This window comes from Balaenoptera acutorostrata, chromosome 20 (genome assembly GCF_949987535.1).
Source record: "Balaenoptera acutorostrata chromosome 20, mBalAcu1.1, whole genome shotgun sequence".
Classification (NCBI taxonomy): domain Eukaryota; kingdom Metazoa; phylum Chordata; class Mammalia; order Artiodactyla; family Balaenopteridae; genus Balaenoptera; species Balaenoptera acutorostrata.
The window spans coordinates 2,111,786-2,132,217 of record NC_080083.1 but is presented as its reverse complement, the minus strand read 5'-3'; the positions used below and the strand labels follow the sequence as shown (position 1 = coordinate 2,132,217).

At 42.9% G+C, this 20,432-nt stretch overlaps 1 protein-coding gene across 3 annotated transcripts in view; it reads left to right on the top strand.

The window, feature by feature from the left end:
- Positions 1 to 441: 441 nt before the first annotated feature.
- The window catches only part of AKAP10 (A-kinase anchoring protein 10), a 53,401-nt gene continuing 33,410 nt past the window's right edge, over positions 442 to 20,432 (top strand). For 2 of the 3 annotated variants that reach the window (XM_057535851.1, XM_057535849.1), the window contains exons 1-4: positions 985 to 1,229; positions 8,921 to 8,968; positions 12,801 to 12,983; positions 15,464 to 15,991. In XM_057535851.1, the coding sequence (XP_057391834.1) occupies positions 1,142 to 1,229; positions 8,921 to 8,968; positions 12,801 to 12,983; positions 15,464 to 15,991 (847 nt within the window). In that variant the 5' untranslated portion in view covers positions 985 to 1,141. Of the gene's footprint in view, positions 524 to 984; positions 1,230 to 8,920; positions 8,969 to 12,800; positions 12,984 to 15,463; positions 15,992 to 20,432 lie in introns of those variants that run through there. The other variant, XM_057535850.1, reaches the window with a different exon arrangement.

The following is a 20,432-nucleotide window of genomic DNA, read 5'->3' as shown; positions in this document are numbered from 1 at the left end:
CCTCCAGTTAGGACGTGACCTTGGGCAGGTTATGTTTGTGTGTCCGGTTTCCCCCATACCAAGATCACCCCCAAGGACCATCATCAATCTGGAGGGTTTGGCACCTGCGCTCAGAGAACTTTCAATACGCATCAGCTGTGATTACCTTACATGCCCCGAACCCAGACAAATGTATCAACCTGCTCTGATTGTATGGTGAAAAGACCCCGGGTTCTGGTTACAATCTCAACTGCAGTCTCAGCAGAGACACGCTGAATAATCTGGGACCAGCTGCCCCTTCTCTCTGGACCTCTGCTGCTCCGTCCGTCACCTGATCGACGTCATTGATTTGAAAAACCCATTTATTGATCTTACAGGCTCCTCCCTGGCAGGAGCGCCCAGCTACAGGGATTACGCAGTCCTGTGGGAGGGGCCCCACGGGCGGGAGGCTGGTCACTCTGCTTTAGGGGCGAGGGCGGTCAGAGGTTCATAGGAAAATGGTACTTGAACGAGGCTGGAAGGATGACCCACCGGAGTCCGCCCGGTAAATAATGGCGAGGCTTTTATGTCGCTGCCCTTTCAGAGCTGAGCGTTCGCAGGGATCGCGTCCTGTAGTAGGCCCACGCTCCTCTTCCACGGCTGAGGTCGCGGGGACCGCGGAGCCGCACAGAGCAGGTGGTGCCCGGAGTCCGCATCCCGGGACCTGGCCCGCATCTCGAGGCCCGCTCCGGGGTCCGCTGGCTGGGAGCGCGGGGGTGCGGCCGCTCTGGCCGCCAGTGCCCTGGCCACACTCGGCTGTGGCAGGGGCCCCGCTTCCGGGAGGGTTGGCTCCGCTCGGGCAGCGCCCGCGCAGTCCCAGCGCGCGAGAGCCGGGGGATCCCGAGCCGAGCGCAGGCGCGCGCGCGCGCGCGCGTCACGTGGGCGGCGCGGGCGCGCCCCGCCGCGGGAGGGGGCGGGGTGGGGGCGGGGTCGGCGCGCGGCCTCCCGTGAAGCCCCGCGCGGGGAAGGACCGGAATTCCGGGCGGGCGGCTTGTTGTTAACATGGCGGCGGGAGCTACCGGCACGTCTCCAGGAGGCGGCGGGGCCCACACCCGGAAGACGGGTCTCTTTTCAGCCTAGCGCGGCGGCCGTTGCGGACCCGGAAGTCCGGGCCGGTTGCTGAATGAGGGGAGCCGGGTCCTCTCCGCGCCAGTCCCCCCGCGCCCTCCGCCCCGACCCGGGCCCCGCCATGTCCTTCTTCCGGCGGAAAGGTAACGAGGGGCGCGGACGGGCGCGGGGCCGGGCCTGGGGCGGCGGGTGGCGGCGAGGCCGAGGCCGAGGCGCGGAAGGACGCTCTGTGCGCGGGACCCGCGGTCTTGCGAGAGGGAGCGGGACCTCCGCGCGGGCGGGCGGGCGGGCACCCAGCCGGTTCCGAAGTCTGTGCCGGGACCCTCGCGGGGTGGTGCGTTTTGCGGACACACAGCTTTTCGGGGGCGGGGCGGGGCGTGTGTGTGAGTTTGTACCAGAAGAAGGGAATTCCTTCCGTACTTTCTTTACGGAAGTCTCGGACTTGTCAGAATATTGAGGGGTTTATGTCTAAAAGCAACACGTGAAAAAATTGGTTTCTTCAACTAGTGCTCTTTTCCAGTTTCCCCTTTTTTCGGGGGGTGGGGTGGGGGAGCGGGATTCTGCTGTCCCTAAAGTGACAGTGCTTAACTTACGGCTAAAAGTCCCCTAACGAAAACGACTCCTTTTGATGAATTAGCACGTTTACTAAGTACTGGAACCCAAACTTCAGAAACAAACTGCTTATATTTCTGATTTTCAGTAGTAGCTGCCCAATTTTTGAGTAGAGGTAGCTTGATTTTGAGCCTGGGTAAGGTTGTTGGCGTTTCGTTACCGGTACGTATCCAGAGTGGACAAGTGTGGACCTTCTGGGTTGATTAGTGGTTCTTGTATCGATTCTCGTTGCTTCCGGGAAAATTTACCAGGCAAAAACGGGTTTTTGGGAAAGCACTAAACTAAATCAGGGACTTGGGTTCACGTGACAGCTCTGCTACTAACTCTGTCACCTGGGACAGAAAAATGTTAACCCACTTTCCTCTCTCACCTGAGAATTCAATGATTCCTAAAGGCCCCATTCAACTCTATAAATTAAAGAATTCCTTTTAAGTACGCACAGAGTTTTAATAACTGATGCCATGTGATGAGTGAATGAAACCATGATGAGTGAATGAAAACCACTCTGAATGAATGAAAGCGGTAAAATGGTACAAGGAAGCTCTATTGGTAAGGTACCTTGGTATAGTTAATAGCTCTCTAATTTGTTTGAGTGTTGGAATGGTTAGTTGTAGTGTTTTTTTTCGGGGGGGGAGCATTCTGTGTATAATGAGGCAAATTGCATGTTGCACAATAGACTGTTGTCTCTATTCAACAAATACTTTTGAACGTCCACTGTTTGCCAGGCACTGTGCTAGGCACTCAGTATTAAGCACTGAACAAGACAAAATCCTTATATCCATGGAGCTTGTTGTCTGCTGGGGTAGACGGACAATAAATCTCTCTCTCTCTGTCTCCCTCTCACTCTCTGTCTCCCTCTCTCTGTTTACAAATTGAATACAGTGTTATGAAAGAGCTTGAGAGAAGAAACATATTTCGGTTTGATGTTAGTCAAAGGCTTCAGCAGGTGACCTTGAAACTTAGAGCTGAAGGAACAGCAGGAGGTAACGTATAGACGCCAGGGAAGAGCATTCTAGGCTCAGGGAATAACGTGTTCAGAGGCTGGGAGGCAAGAGTTTGGTGTCCTTCAGGAAAGAAAAGAAGCCCACTGTGACTCGGGCTTAGAGAGGTAGACAAGGATCAGATGATTCAGAGCTTTGTAGGTCACGGTTAGGTGTTATTCCAAGTGCAGAAACAATATTACTTTTAAAATTTTAAAGAGGAGTGATTTGATCTCTTTTTATGTTTTCAAAAGATCATTCTAGATGCTTTTTGGAAACTGGATGTGGCAAGAATAGAAACTGGAGATGGTCTTATTTAGGGATCCCATCCAGTCTCTGAATACCATTTTTAAATACCACCTATCTGCTGATGACTCCCAAATTTACATCCCCAGCTTGGATTCTCTGCCCTGAATCCAAACTGTGTATCCAACCGTTGGTCCACTTTATACCTCTACCTAATAGATGTCTAATAGATAAATCTTTAGCCTACTGTATCTAAAATTTCCCCTTAGATTTAGTCCTCCTAAACCTGTACATCACTTTTTCTCATCTTAACAAATTACATTTCTGGCCTTTTAGTTGCTCAGGCTAAAACTTTAATACCTTCTTGAACCTCTTTCTCTCCTACTGTATATCTGATCTGTTAGGTCTACCCCAGAATATACCCAAATCCAGCCACTTCTCGCCATCCCTGACCATTAACACCCTGGTCTAGGGAGTCATCTCTATTTAGGTTGGGTGGTTAAGGAAGTCCTCTGAGGGATGTCATTCAGATCTCAGCTTAAATGTCAAGAGGAAGCCGGTTTTATGAAGATCAAGGAAGCAGCATTATTTTGCTATAGGCTTCAATTTGGTTTCCCTTCTTCCATTCTTGACGCCTGTGGTGTATTTTCGAAATGCATTCTGCCACACCTCTGTTCAGATTCCCTCAGTGGCTTCCTGTACATGGCCCTCCATAATCTAGGTCCCATTTCTTCTCTGTGCTCATCTCCTGCTTTCTTTCTCCATCATTCTTCCATTTATATTGGCCTCCTTGTTGTTAAGTACATTCCCACCTCAGGGCCTTTGCACTTACTCTCTCTGCCTGGAAACCTCTTCCCACAGATATGTGCCTATTTTGTCCCCCATCTTCTTCAGGTTTTTGATTAATTGACATCTTAGTGAAGCTTTCTCTGACCAGCTTGCGTAAGATTGTAGTCCCCAGGCCCTGCACTCCCATCCCGTCACCCTACTTTATTTTTTCTGTAGCATTTGTCACCATCTGCTGTACTGTGTGTTTTATTAGGATGGAAGATGATTTCTGTTCATGGCTGTATCCCCATGTCTAGGTTAGTGCCTGGGATATAGTTAGGAAATTAGTAAATATTTGTTGAATAATTAAAGTAAGAAAAATATTAGGAAGTAATAAGTGCTGTGCAGGGAATTTAAACAGTGATGTGGGAGCAGATCACCAGATGACAATTTGTGTTTGGATAGTGAGGGGAGGCTTCTCTGAGCAGATGGTATTTAAATTGAGGTGTCAATGAGGAAGGAGAGCCAGCCTTGCAAAGGTAAAAGGAACTGCATTCTGGCTGGAAAGAACTGGTAATACAAACATCCTGAGGCAGGAAAGAGCGGGGTTTGTTCAAGGACAGAAAGAAGGCTGAAACGTGCTGGGAGTGGAGGGTGATGGGGCATGTTTCAGAGATAGAGATAGCATGACTTGAGTAATGATTGGAGTGAAGGAAAACTGGGAAAGCTTTGGAAAGCTTAGACATGGGTAGGAGGAGTCTAGAGCTCTCTTCCGGCAGTTGTGAGTTTGCGGAAACTCTTGGACGTCCGTGTGGATATGTCAAGGAGGCAGTTGGATGTACAGGTCTGTAGTTCTGGGAGGGGATCAGAATTTGAGTTCTGAATCTGGACTTAGAAGTATTTTGCATAAATGATGGTTAAAGACACAGGCCTAAATGAGCTCATCTGTGGAGTACATATGGGATATGAATTAGTTGTGTTGAAAGGCTATGGTACCGTAACAAAGAGACACTAAGTACAGTGGCTCAAACAAGGTAGGCCTTTATTTCTGTCTTGTGTAACCGTCCAAGTCCCTGGTCATCAGGTGGCTTTGCTTCACGATCATTCAGGAATCATTTTCCTCCCATTGTGTTACTCCTCTTTCTCTTAGGGTATAGTCTGTGTTATCAAAGCCAGATCATGGTCCCTTCTGTCAGCTCTCTGACTCCTGATAAGGGGAAAGAGAAGCTGTGGCCAGAAATGGCACGTACCTCTTCTGTTCACATTTCATTGCTGGGGACCGAGTCATGTGGTCACAGTTAATTCACTCAGGGGCTTCTGGGAAATGGAGAGAAGCTAGCCAGTTGTGTGCCAGGATACGACCCTCTTACTAGGAAGGCCAGGTAGAACCCTCTACAACCCTCTACAGTGGCCAGGTAGAATCTCCTGCCATGCTGTAGACAAGGAGAGAGCTCCGGGGTTAATCCAGCTTTTAGAAGTTGAGGAACATGAGTCATTGGCAAAGGAGATACAGGAGTACAATATCATGGAAGCTAAGAGAAGATAATACTTCAAAAAGGAGGGGTAAACGGGGAAGGGGCTGGAAGGGGCCATTGGGGTAAGGGTGGGGGGTTGTTGTTTTTAAGATAAAAGATGCTAAGCACGTCTGTTCTAGGAAGGATCCAGTAGAGAGGAAGAAAATGATACCGAAGAGAGGTGTTACTTGCAGGAGTGAAGTTCTTGAAAAGACCTTAGGAGCTGGGATTAAAGCCTGGCTGTATCAAGATTTGATTAGGATACACTGCAGCTGGAAATGGCAATCGATACAACCACTTGTTTAAAAGTTTAAAAACTTTCAAACAATGCTATAACTTGTTTATGAATACGTAAATATATTAAAGAGTAAAAGTGATGGAAACCATAAACATTCAATTTCTGAAATTTTTCTCTACGAAGAGGGGGAATGAGTTGAGGGAGGGACTTTAGTTGTAACTGCAGTGTTTTATTTCTTTTAAAAATTCTTCTGAAGCAAATATGGCATAATGTTAAGATTTGCTAAACCTGAGTGTTCCTCGTATTAAGGTCTAGTCTTGCCTTTGTTTTAAATGTTTCATAATAATAAGAAATTATTATTTCTTATAGAAGAAATAGTAGTGCAAAATAGGATGACAAATCACGATAAATGTAAATAGAATAAAATCTCTATGGCTAAAAAATCTTACAAAAGTCCATATAAAGATGGACTAAAAGATAAAGACTCAAGTTGGGTAATAAACCAAAATGCAGCTATTTACCAGAGATACAACCAAAACATAAGGACATAGAGAAATTGAAAATAAATGGATGCAAAGATATATCAGGCAAATGTTAACTAGAAGAAAGTTTGTGTGGTAGATGAAATACTTTAAAGCATAAAATACCATTAGGGATAAGAAGGCCTGTAAATTATGATGAAATGAAAAAGTTACTAAGAAGATAAAATTTTGAACTCGTTTGTACCTAAATCAGTTTCAAAATGTATAAAACAAAATGTACAGGATTACCAGGAGAAGTCAACAAATTTGTCATCATAGTTAGAGTTTTAAGAATGTTCTTTTTTAGAAATAAAGAGCAGTAATCACAATAAAAAGAAATGGGTTAACCCAGACAATAAAAAGATGGTGATCTTCAGATTGGTTTCCTGTTCTGTACTGTTTAAATGTTAAAAAGGTCATGGGAGGGCTTCCCTGGTGGCGCAGTGGTTGAGAGTCTGCCTGCTAATGCGGGGGACACGGGTTCGAGCCCTGGTCTGGGAAGATCCCACATACCACGGAGCAGCTGGGCCCGTGAGCCACAATTGCTGAGCCTGCGCGTCTGGAGCCTGTGCCCCGCGAAGGGAGGGGCCGCGATAGAGAAAGGCCCGCGCACCGCGATGAAGAGCGGTCCCCGCACCGCGATGAAGAGTGGCCCCCGCTTGCCGCAACTGGAGAAAGCCCTCGCACGAACCGAAGACCCAACACAGCCAAAAATAAATAAATAAATAAATAAATAAATAAGAAAATCCTTAAAAAAAAAAAAAAAAAGTCATGGGAAAGTTAAAAGTAAAAGGCTGAAGAAGCATATCAGGGATATACAAACAGAAGGAAAGCTAGCATAGTCTTCACAATAGCACACACATAAAAAAAGATGGAAGAGTTAAGTTTTGTGAGGGAAAGGGAACAAGAGTCATTATTCACAGATAATATGATTGCATACATAGAATATTGAAGAAAATCTAGGCTTCCCTGGTGGCACAGTGGTTATGAAACCACCTGCCAGTGCAGGGGACATGGGTTCGAGCCCTGGTCCAGGAAGATCCCACATGCCACGGAGCAACTAAGCCCATGCGCCACAACTACTGAACCTGCTCTCTAGAGCCTGTGAGCCACAACTACTGAGCCCACGTGCCACAACTACTGAAGCCTGCGCACCTAGAGCCCGTGCTCTGCAATAAGAGAAGCCGCCACAATGAGAAGCCCAGGCACCACAACAAAGAGTAGCCCCCACTCGCCGCAACTAGAGAAAGCCCACGCACAGCAACAAAGACCCGACGCAGCCAAAAAGTAATTTTTTTTTTTAAAAGAAAAAACATGGGCTTCCCTGGTGGCGCAGTGGTTGAGAATCTGCCTGCCAATGCAAGGGACACGGGTTCGAGTCCTGGTCTGGGAAGATCCCACATGCCACGGAGTGACTAGGCCCGTGAGCCACAGTTGCTGAGCCTGTGCGTCTGGAGCCTGTGCTCCGCAGCAAGAGAGGCCGCGACAGTGAGAGGCCCGCGCACCGCAAAGAGTGGCCCCCACTTGCTGCAACTAGAGAAAGCCCTTGCACAGAAACGAAGACCCAATACAGCCATAAATAAATAAATAAATAAATAAATAAATAAATTTTTAAAAAGAAAAAACATAAGAAAAGTAAAGTGCGTTGTGTCAGATCCCATAAGTTTCTCACTTGGCTTGAGCTGCCATGCTCCTTCCTTCTTGCATGTGATCTTGCTAGTGTGTCTGCATTAGAATTTCCAGTGTTTTGTGTAATAGAGGAGAAATGGTGTAATTTTTTTTTAATTTATTTATTTTATTTATTTTTGGCTGCGTTGGGTCTTCCTTGCTGCGTGCGTGCTTTCTCTAGTTGCAGAGAGCAGGGGCTACTCTTCGTTGTGGTGCGTGGGCGTCTCATTGTGTTGACTTCTCTTGTTGTGGAGCACGGGTTCTAGGCACATGGGCGTCCGTAGTTGTGGCTCGCGGGCTCTAGAGCGCAGGCTCAGTAGTTGTGGTGCACGGGCTTCGTTGCTCCGCGGCATGTGGGAACTTTCCAGACCAGGGCTTGAACCCTTGTCCCCTGCATTGGCAGGCGAATTCTTAACCACTGAGCCACCAGGGAAGCCCGAAATGGTATAATTTTTTAAGAGACAGTTGTTAAAGCTTGAGTAGTAGAAGTTTTAGAATGTTTGTAAGTTTAGAATATTTGTATTTGATGCTGTGGCAGGGATACACAGGAAGTCAGAGATGTTACACAACCAGAGAACTCTTTTTCTTCAGGTTGCATCTAGTAGTGAGTGGCACATGGTAATAATGTTAACTAGCGTCTTAAGTTTACTGTGTCCTAGCTCCTCTTGTAAGACCTTTACAAGTACTTATGTTTTCATCCACAACCCTCTCAGGTAGTCTCCAGTGTGGCTGGTGGAGAACCACACTGGGCAAGTACATGTTCGGTTTTGCTATGCTGGCTGGGAGGTGCTCTTGAGATGTCCATTTACACACGTTATCTTAACCACACAGTAATTCTACAGTCCGAGTTTTTAACCAGAGGTAAAAGAGTGATTTTTTTTAGGGTCTAGCAGACCAGGGTTGAAATCCTGCCTGTTGAAATGACTCTTGACTAGCTCATAACAGTGAGCTAGTTTTGTAAATGAAGGAAGTTGAGACCCAGAGAATTAAAGTAACTTGTCCAGCATCACATGGCTATTGAATGACAGAGCCCAAATTTGAACCCAGGTGTTCTGATCTTGTCTCTCCTTAAGCTCTGAGCGTACTTGACCAAATGCTGTTCAAAGATCACTTCCTGAGAGAAACTTCCCCTGACAACTGCCCTTCCCCACTCTGCTTCAGGGCAGCTCGCCCGTTGTTGGGGAACTTTGAACACACCTGTCAGAATAGAGCTGGTGTGATTTTTACAAGGCCTGGAAGGGGGTTTCTGGTTGTAGAAGTTGGTCATGGTGCTCTCTTCTCTTCCAGTGAAAGGCAGAGAGCAAGAGAAGACCTCAGATGTCAAGTCAGTTAAAGGTGAGTCAGCGTGTTGCAGTGATGAACTCTTTCATCCTGTTACGTTCTCCCTTTTTTTGCCATTAATCGTCTCTGCCTTCTTTTATAATTACTGATGACTGTGACTTAACTTATATACTCTTCAACACCCACCATGTAATAGGCTGTTACTAAGAGTTTATTGGTTGTCCTAATGATTCCGGTGAACCAGTGTCATCCGTACTAATCACACATTTGATTGTTCCCCACAAGCAATTAGTTGACTGTATTTTTAAAAAAAACAAAAAGCAGAAAATACTCTTTACTGAGCAGTCTGACCACTGACTTACGAAGCCTGGTTTTCTGTGGTTTATCTGCAAGTATGGTTGCTTACAGTTTTCACTTCCTTATTACTTTGGATGAATGGCCTTAACCTAAAATTTATTTGGAGTCCTTTATTGGTATCAATATATTGTCCTTATTTATAGGTAAGAGCATGTTTTTTTTAGATTGTAATCTCTGCTGTAGTTTTGACTGATTTCACTATGTCAATGTACAAAAATTGAAATGGGAAAATTATAATGAAAATTACTTTCATGACCATTACGTACAAATTTCATAGATGTAATTTATTTACGTGAATTCTAAAGATTGCCACTTAGTTAGATTTTTCTTTTAAATGTTTGTATGTTGTGTGGCTAGTAACTCCATATGCTCAAATTGCCAGGGGGACACTAATTATAACTTAGAGGTTTGTAAGATTAGGGAAGAAGTAGGGTAGCTTACAGCCTTATTTTCTGCTTATTTCTGATAATTTAAAGCCAGTTGGTTCATATTGCCTTTTTTAAGGAGAATTTGATTGATGTTGGTAAAGACTTCAAGCCCTCAGGAAGCAGAGGCTTGTGAAGACTAGCCTTGATTGTAGTAGCAAGAGGGACTTTGACGTCCGAGGCACACCAGCCTCCAACAGTGTGACCTGGGGGAACTTTCCTCATTTGTACAACGAGGGGATTGGCCTACCTAACTCCTCAATCTGTCCCAGGCTAAAACACTCCATGCTTGTACTCCATTTATGACAGTACATAGTCTGTGCTCACATTCACTGCCTTAACTTTAGAATAACACAGACGCAGCAGGGAAACAGGCCCTCAAGAAGTTTGCAGTCTGATTAGAAGGACAAACTCAGACCCAGAACAGTAGCAAATAAACCAGAGTCATAATAACTATAGTTTATTGAGCACCTGTTCTGTTCTAGGTGTTAGACAAAAACTGTGGCTGTAACAGTGAACAAAAAAGACTTGGATCCACATCCTGCCCTCGTTGAACTTACAAATTGGTGGTAGGAAGAGGAGCGTGAATCATGATGCACAGATGGCTTGGGCTAGATCAGCAGTGATGGAGATAAAGAGACCTGGACAGAGCTGTGTGGGAGGTGGAGTAGACAGAGCTTTGTTCTCGATCAGGTGTGAGGGCGAGGGAGCTAAGGCTGGTACCAGCTTTCTGGCGGGCCTAACGCTGCGGCTGGTGCAGAACCGCGCCGGCCCAGTGCCTGTTCCTTTTTGCTGTGGTGGCTGGGAGGTGCTCTTGAGACATCCTTTTACACAGGTTATCTCAACCACACAGTAATTCTACAGTCCGAGTAACCAGATAAAAGAGTGATTTTCTAGAGTCTAGCAGACCGAGGTTGAAATCCTGCCTGTTGAAATGCCTCTTTACTACCTCATTGACTTAGGGCAAAGCACTTAACTTTGTTCTGTTTGTGTATTCATCTCCAGAAGGAGGTAAATACTGGTCTTGCAGCATTGTTGTGAGAGATAAATGAAATAATGTACCCCCAAAAAAGTACATCAAGAAACCAGTACAGGGCTTCCCTGGTGGCGCAGTGGTTAAGAACCCATCTGCCAATGCAGAGGACACGGGTTCAAGCCCTGTTCTGGGAAGATCCCACATGCCGCGGAGCAACTAGGCCCGTGAGCCACAACTACTGAGCCTGCACGTCTGGAGCCTGTGCTCCTCAACAAGAGAGGCCGCGATAGTGAGAGGCCCGCGCACCGCGATGAAGAGTGGCCCCCACTTGCCACAACTAGAGAAAGCCCTCGCACAGAAACGAAGACCCAACACAGCCATAAATAAAAATTAATTAATTAATTTAAAAAAAAGATTGCTCTAGTAATAACTGAAGGTTTGAGAATAAATGTGCTTTCTAGCAGAAGGATTAAAAGAAGGACAGAGAACCTTGGGAAGCAGAGGAGTGATGGATGCCATGTCTGGCCCCGTGGGCGTTGATATGTACATTAAAGAGAAGGGGAGGGAGGAGCACTTGGGAGAGGAGAAGAGAGGAGAGTTCGGGACCACAGAGGCCTCAGGGAGATGGGATGTGAGGAAGGAGCGTGTGAGGGAAGTTGTTCTAACAGAGAAGTTAAGAAAGAGAGAAGAAGGCTTGCACAAATGAGTTAGTATTATTTCACATCATCATACACGTCTAATTAGGAAACAATCAGAAAGTCTCACTGTTCTTTTTTTTTTTTTTTTAACATCTTTATTGGAGTATAATTGCTTTACAATGGTGCACCAGTTTCTGCTTCATAACAAAGTGAATCAGTCGTACATATAGTCTCACTGTTCTTGATGCATGGTATTTGTAGCTTGTCTATACAAAAAACTAGATACTATTGTTTATAAACCTACCAAAATGATTCTGCTCCCTTCAATTTATCATAAAAATAAAAACAAAAAACAGCTTCCTTCTAAAATTGAAAAAATCATTTGAAGACAACTCCATTGCATAATTCTCCCAACTCTTATTGAATGACTGATAAATACATTTTCCTCAGATAAACATTCTCATCTGCTTTATCCTGTAAACACATCTCACAGTAATAGATTGAATTACAGTACTATGTATTCTTCATAGGAGGTATTACGTGGTGTCACTCAGATTCTGTGTCCGGGAACCGTTTGCTAAGATTGAGAGCACTTATCTGTTGACCAATTTATCATAAATTGGCTGCTCAATAAAATAAGTGGTGCTAGTAGACAGAAGTTTAGTCATCTGAGAGTATTTATATTGAGGGTGTGGAATGCTCAGTGACCTGTATGTTTCTAGCCTTCTTGCTATAGCAATGCACTAAACCAAAACTTCTTAAAAACCTTTTATGAGAGTCTTTGATATTTGTGTAGAATAAATGGGATAGGTGGAATGTTAATTCAGCTGTAGCAACAAGTTCATAGGGTTACCTTGACCATATTATAATATGGAGTTGATGATTTCCTATTAACACATTGGTGACTAACCTCTTTTTTCTGAAGTCAAAAGGATGATATTAATATTTCTTCAGACTACTAAAGAAAATATATTTTGTGAATTTTTAAGTATGCTTCATCTTTAGGCAGCTTGAACTTTGATCAGTTTTTATTAGATGGTGGAATTTTGTTACTCAATTAAAAAGTAAAATAAGGATCCTGAAGAGTATTTTTCTAATTTTTTTCCCATAAGCTTTTATTTTGGAATTTTAATTTTGTTCCTTCAGCAAGCAAGTATTAAGGAATTGAAAAGGGTCCATGTTTCAGAATGTTTGCTACCTTTGGTACTTTCTGTCTTCAGAAGAGTTCTCAAAGAGAACTCAAAGATCTCTCTTTTAAGTTACGTTTTTGGCACAGTATTTTGAGAATTACAAATAATAGTAGGACATTTCTTTCCAAATTTCTGCTGCTTGGTTAACTTACCGTTTCCCCAAGTATTTTTGTTGAGTGTATATACTTAAGAGAGGTGTTACAAAATCTAATTTTTAAAGTTCCCTTAAAGTCCTCTTAGGAGACAGTTTTAGACTATCAAATTGTGTTTAATTTTTAACAATTTTTTGAAAAATTATAGCTTCAGTATCCGTACATTCCCCACAAAAAAGCACTAAAAATCATGCCTTGCTGGAGGCTGCAGGACCAAGTCACGTTGCAATCAATGCCATTTCTGCCAACATGGACTCCTTTTCAAGTAGTAGGACGGCAACACTTAAGAAGCAGCCCAGCCACATGGAGGCCGCTCATTTTGGTGACCTGGGTAAGTGACTTTCAGTTTTTGTTGACTTCCTAGGAGGAGGGAATGAGTATAATATGTGAAATTCCTGTCAAAGGATACCAAACTGTGTAATTGGATGGGACTTTGAAAAAAATGTTTTAACTGAAATAACAGCTATAAGTGTAATTAATGGATGACTCCATGTTGTGTTTCTGTAAATATAAAAAGCATGCCCAGTAGAAAAATGGGCCATTTCCAGAAGAAGAAATACATTTGGCCACTAAATATATGAAAAGGATGCCTCACTGCAGTAATACTAGTGAAATGCAAATTAAAATAATGAGTTAATGTTCCCCCTAACACACTGGCAAATATTTAAAGTTTGATAATTGGAATGTTAATGTAGATGCAGAGAAATAACCGCTCCTGTATAGCGGAAGTATAAATTGGTAAAGATTTTTTGGAAGGCAGTTTGCAAGTATTTATCAAAAGATAAAGTATAAGATGTAGCCCTGAGATATGCTCCCATATGTGCACAAAAATGTATGTACAAGTATGTGTGAGGCTATTCATTGCAGTAATGTTTATGATAGCAAAAAATTAGGAGCAACGTACAAATATCCATTAATAGAGAAGTAATCCAATTGTGATATACCCGTACTCTGGAATACTGTGTAGCTATATGAAAGCCTGCAGAAGACATTGAGAAATGTCTAAGATATGTTAAAGTGAAAAAAGGTGGTCACATAGTGGTATATATAGTAGGATCTCTGTTATGTTAAAATAATTCCTCCCTCTCCCCACAAAAAATGAAAAGACATGCAGGAGATCCTTGTTTTCTGAATATTTGTTGCCCAAATTTCTGTATTATAAAAATTGTATGTCAGTTTATCATAAATTGAAAAAAATCTGTGAATGGATTGACTTTACTAAAATTAATCCCTCTTTTGATACCTCTCTCTGCTTAACATTTGTGTGTATTCAGAGCTGAGGTGTCAAAGTCTTTGTGGGTCACCCTCAGCAGTGCAGTGCAAATGACATTTGTGTTGGTCACAAAGTAAAATTGTAAGTTTCAGTGGATTACTCGTATGTCTGGTGGGAATGTAAAATGGTAGAACCACTCTGGAAAACAGTTTGGCAGTTTCTTACAAAGCTAATCATGCAATTACCATATGACCCAGCCATTGCAGTTTTAGGCATTTATCCCAGAGAAATGGAAACTTATGTCCGCAAAAAACCTGTACACCAGTGTTCATAGCAGCTTAAAAGCCAAAAACTGGATGTCCTTCAACAGGTGAATGGTAAACAAACCGGTACATCCATACCACAGGACACTACTCAGCAGTAAAAAAAAGAACAAACTCTTGATACATATAACAGCTTGGGCGAATCTCAAGGGGATTATGCTGAGAGAGAAATGTTACCCCGTTCTGGGGATGGCGGAGAGGTAGAATGGGAGACAGAAGAGCGCTTGCCATTACCTGGGGTGGAGGAGGCAGCTGTGAGAGGCCGCATGAGGCACCTTTGTGTCACGGGGCTGTTCCATGTCTTGGTGGTGTTTACACGAATCTACACATGGGACACAATTGCATAGGACTAAATACACAAGTGAGTGCTGGTAAAACGGGGGAAATCTGAATACGGTTGGTGGATTGTGTCAGCGTCAGTATCTTGGTGTGATATTGAACTGCAGTTTGAAAGGTGCTACCATAGGGGAAACTGGGTAGAGGGTGCACAGGTTCTCTTTGTGTTACTTCTTCTACCTGCATGTGAATCTGCCAGTATCTCAGAATTGGAAGTTTAATTTTAAAAAGTGCTTTAAGTCTTACAAGGGATTGGGATTTCCTGAAGTTCATGAAAAGAGATGTTGGCAGAGATGGACTAGTTAACATTGCCAGTAGGATAGTTAGCAAGGATGATGATACACAAAGTGCTTCAGAAGAAACATCAAAGGATCAAGAAAAGCCCTTTTGAAAAACTGATGAAGCCCTCAGTGAATTTTATGAAAATGAGCCTCTTTATGTCATGCTGTGAACGTTAAAATTTTTTTATTTTTTTCTTTAGTCTGATAATTAGCTTGTGGTTATAATCATAACCTAAATTTAGTTAACTATAAAATAAACTTCTAAGTTTTATTAAGTTTGGTTTTATTTTTCAAGATAAAATCGCAGAGCTAGCTCTTTATTTTGTTATAAATAATGCTAAGAGTTCATAACATCTTTCTAGCTATATCCACACATCCACAATTTTTCCTCAGGATAAGTTCCTAGAAATGGAGTTACTGGATTGAAAATCCAAAGAGGTCTTGCCATTTTACATTCTCATCATCTGTTTTGCTATGCCCTGGTTAGTGCTTGTTATTTTTTTAAAAAAGCATCTTTCAGTTTGACAGGCAAAAATGTTATCTTCTATTAATTTGCTTTTCTGAGATTTTTAATGAGGTTGAGTTTTTAAATATTTTTATTGTAAGTTTTGGCGGTTGTTGTCTGTTACTGAACTGCTAACTCTTCTGCTTCTTTTAGGCAGATCTTGTCTGGACTACCAGACTCCAGAGACCAAATCGAGTCTTTCAAAGACCCTTGAACAAGTCTTGCATGACACTGTTGTCCTCCCTTATTTCATTCAATTCATGGAACTTCGGAGAATGGAGCATTTGGTTAAGTTTTGGTTAGAGGCTGAAAGTTTTCACTCTACAACTTGGTCCCGAATAAGAGCACACAGTCTGAACACGGTGAAGCAGAGCTCACTGGCTGAACCTGTCTCTCCTTCTAAAAAGCACGAAACTACAGCAGCTTTTGTAACGGACTCTCTTGACAAGAGATTGGAGGATTCTAGCTCAGCCCAGTTGGAAGGAATTGACCTGAATAGAACTAGCAACACGCAGAATCACTTGCTGCTTTCCCAGGAATGTGACAGTGCCCATTCTCTCCGCCTGGAAATGGCCAGAACAGGAGCTCATCGGGGTTCCGTGGAAACCCAGGAATCCTCCAGATTTATAGTAGCCAGTCCCTCTTCTCCACTAAAGGAATTATCAGGAAAATTAATGAAAAGTAAGTGTGTGATTTTTGTCTCTCTTTATCCTGTTTTGTTGTGTGTTTTTTTTTAATTTTTTTGTATCTGTTTACAGAGTGAAACTTGAGATGGGGAATAAAAGGGTTGGAATAGTGTTCTCCCACACTCACTTGCAGATTTGGGAGTATTTGGGTAGTGCCCTGGAGTAGGGTCAGTGTGTGAAAAAGGAACAGAAGGGCTGTCGACAGTGATTGGTTCCTCTAAGAAAGACGTTGGCAGAATTAACAAATGAAGAAGGGTCAGGGGTCATCCTGCTTTTTCCCTTCCACAGATTTTGAAATCAGATCCTTACCCAGATAGGCTGATTTCAGCCCTGTCTCAGTCTTAGTTTTATTACTATTTTACAGTAGTGTGCAGATAAAATTATTTTTTAATTGCCAGCAGGTGACATTGAGTTCTGTGCTAGGGGTGTACTTGGATTTCATGGAATAATCACAGCATCCCTGTGAGGTAGGCAGTTACCCCATTTTACTTGTGAGAAAGCCATGGTTTAGGAAGGTGGAGGAGCCTTCCGGGGTTACACATCGAGTGGGAGCTGGGATTAAAGCCCTGGCATCTCGACAGCAGCACCTCTTTCTCTTTTCTGTTAGTTTGGAAATTACAGGCTCTTCACTTTTCAGTTCTCACCTCCTGGAATTCTGATTAGACAGCTTCCAATCCATGCTTGTCCTCTTCTCTTTTATCTTTTCTTTTCTCAGAGGTCTAGATGATTCCTTTTCTGGTTTTTCCTTGTGTGTTTTTTTCTTTTCTCTTTTCTACGAAGACTTTATGAGGGCAGTTTTAAGGTCCACAGCGTAATTGAGGGGAAGGTACAGAAATTTCCTGTATGCCCTTCTGCCCCCGCACATGCGTCGCCTCCCCCGCTGTGAATAACCCCCACCAGGGTGGAGCACTTGTTGGCATCAGTGAACCTGCCTGGGCACATCGTAATTACCCAAAGTCCGTAGTTTACTTTAGGGTTCACTCCTGGTATTGTATGTTCTCTGGGTTTGGGCAAATGTATAACGACATGTAACTGTCATTATGGTGTCATACAGAACATTTTCACTGCCCTAAAAATCCTCTGTGCTCTACTTGTTCATCTCTGTATACCTGCTAATTTGACCCTGGCAACCACTGATTTTTCTCCTGTCTCCACAGTTTTGCGTTTTCCAGAAGGTCATGTAGTTAGAATCATATATAGTGGCCTTTTCAGATTGGTGGTGACTTCTTCATATCTTTTAGTTTATTGATTCTCTCTTAAAATGGGTCTAATCTGCTATTGAGTCAATCTTTAACATGTTATTTTAATCTAAAAGTTAGTGAATTTTTCATTTCTAGAAATTTTGTTTCTTCAGATTTGCCTGGTCGTTTTTTAGTTTCTTAGTCCTTTAGCCCTCCATCCCACTTTTGAGCCTATTTCTTATTTATTTAAATTTATTAAACATATTCATTATCTGAGAAGCCCAGTATCCCAGTTTTTGTGTATTTGAATCAGCATTTATTTGTTTCTTCAGATTCACACTCTTGGTAGCCTGTCATTTTAACGGGTTTTGGCTGTGAATATATGTCTTAGGATTTTTATCTTTGGTAATTCTTTGAGGACTCTGATTAAATTGCGTTATTGCAGAGTGTATTTACATTTGCTTTTTTAAAAAAAATTATTTATTTATTTATTTTTGGCTGCATTGGGTCTTCGTTGCTGTGCGTGGGCTTTCTCTAGCTGTGGCGAGCGGGGCCTCCTCTTCCTTGAGGTGCACGGGCTTCTCATTTGCGGTGGCTTCTCTTGTTGCGGAGCACGGGCTCTAGGCGCACGGGCGTCAGTAGTTGTGGCACTTGGTTCAGTATTTGTGACTCACAGGCTCTAGAGCACAGGCTCAGTAGTTGTGGCGTGCGGTCTCAGTTGCTCCGCGGCATGTGGGATCTTCCTGGACCAGGGATCGAACCCAGTGTCCCTGCACTGGCAGGTGGATTCTTAACCGCTGCGCCACCAGGGAAGCCCCTGCATTTGCTTTTGCCATGCTTCTGGGGCCAGCTTCATTACCATCACATGACCACTTAAAACTGAATTTTTGTCTTGGGTTTTTCAGGCCCTAAACTCTTAAGGCCTTCTGCCTGGTTTTGGTCTAATCTACGCTGTTTGGGCCCTGGGCAGCTGCCCTTGAAAGTGCAAGCCTCAAGTCTCTTGGAGTTGGTGGTTTTTCTCAGGTGAATGCCCTCTTTCTTGTACTTTTGCCCGTCTTGATTTGTACTGACTCCTACAGGTCCACAATACCTTGTCTGCAGTCCAAAAATCCAGAAAGCTTTGCCTATCACAAGTTATTTTTTAAATGAACAAAACTTGACCTGAAGGGGTGTGAGCTTATTGCAGAGTCATGAATGTGATCGTCTCACATGCTGCTGGGGTATTAAAATGGTATATATAGGGAGTTCCCTGGGAGTCCAGTGGTTACAGCTTCGGAAGCAGTATTCTAACAAATTCAATAAAGACTTTAAAATTTTTAAAAAATGTATATATGAACACAGTGCGTTACCTCTGTAAAAACCTCAAATTCCGAGTTCTAAAATATTAGTGGTCCCAAAACTTTCAGATAAGGAGACTGCTTGTACTTGTTTCTGTTTCTCACTATTTCCCACAATCTCTGATGTAGTTTTCAAAAGCATTTTGGGAGAATTCAGTATTAGGAAGTGTTTCTTTGAACATCTAGTGAGGCCTGTTTCTGGAAATGAAAGTCCGAAGTCTGTTTCTTTGATTGTAATACACTTTATTGTTTTTGGAAACTGTCTTTGCTTTGGTGTTAATTTATTTCAACAGCAGTGGAGTCATTAAAACAGTACTAGTTTTTCATTTTTTGTTATTTAAAAATTTTGCATGCAGTGAATTTGACACCTTTTGATGTGTACTTGAGTTTTAACACATGCATAGATTCCTGTAACTGTCATCTGTTAATTTTAATAATATAATAGCCAGTCATTTTACCAGCAGAAGCAAGTTTACTTGGAAATAGCCAGAGGAATTGCAGTTCGAGATATGCGAATTGTGGTGGACCATAGGCAAATCCAGAGAAGGGGAGCTTGCTTTTTTTTATATGGAAAAGTGGGGGCGCCGGTAGTAACCGGAGACCATCGGAGGAAGCTGGGGCGTCCAAAGTGTGGAGGCTTCTCATTGGTTGGGCTGCTACAGTGTCTGATTGGCTAGGCTGCCCTGGGGCAGAGAAAAGTTTTCTTCTTCCTGCTGGATGATAGAATAGACAACAGCTTCCCGTTGAGACGTAGGTGCTGGTCTCTTCCTGTTTGGGGTAATGAGGATGCCTCGTGGGGGGGTGGGGCGTGAGAGCTCACCCTACAGGCCTGTCCCCACTCCAACTTTAGCTGAGCTTTCTTTAATTCCACACATCACAATCAGGATAAAGAGCAGTTCTGTCACCTTTGTAGTTAAACCCTCTATCCCAGCACTTGACAACCACTGATCTGTTTGTCTCATTTTTTTGCTTTTTCTGGAGGGCCATACAAGTGAATTTATATAGTATGTAGCCTTTGAGACTGGCTTCTTTCACTTAGCGTAATGGCTTTGAAGTTGACCCCTGTTGTTTCTGTCATTGCTGTCTGTAGCTAAGTTCCGCTGTATGGATGTTCTGTCCATCCACCTGTTGAACCACGTTTGGATTGTTTCCAGCTTTTGATTATGAATAAAGCTGCTATAAACATTGGTGTACAGGTTTTTGTGTGGACAAAAGTTTTTATTTCTCTGGACAAATACCTAGTAGTGGATTTACGTGTTAAATGTGTGTCTAATTATATAAGAAACTGCCAGACTGTTTTGTAGAGTGGCTGCACCATTTTGCATTCCCAGCAGCAATATATGAGAGTCTAGTTGCTTTATTTCCTTGCCAGCACTTGGTGTAATCAGCTCTTTGTTTATGTGGGGGGTTTTTTAGCCATTCTAATAGATGTGTGGTGGTATCTCATTGTGGTTTTACTTTGCATTTTCCTAATGTCTGAGGGTATTGAATGTTTTATCATGTGCATATTTGCCATCTGTATCTTCGGTGAATTGTTCCAGTCTTTCCCAATATTTTATTGTTGAATTTTGAGGTTCTTTATATGTTCTGGATATAAGACCTTTATTGGCTATGTGACTTGCAAATGTTTTCTCCCAGTTTATAGCTTGACTTTTCATTCTCTTACCAGTATCTTTCGGAGACCAAAAGGACTTTTTTGGTTAAGTCCAATTTATCAACTTTTTTCCTTTATGGATTGTGCTTTTGGAGTCATGCATAAGAGCTCTTTGCCTAATCAAAGGTCATGAAGATTTTCTCCTGTGTTTTCCACGATCATGATATATGATCTATTTTCAGTTAATATTGTATAAGCTGTGGTGGTTAGGTCAAGTTTTTTTTTTTTCTTTTTTTCTTTTCACATATGGATCATTCCGTACAT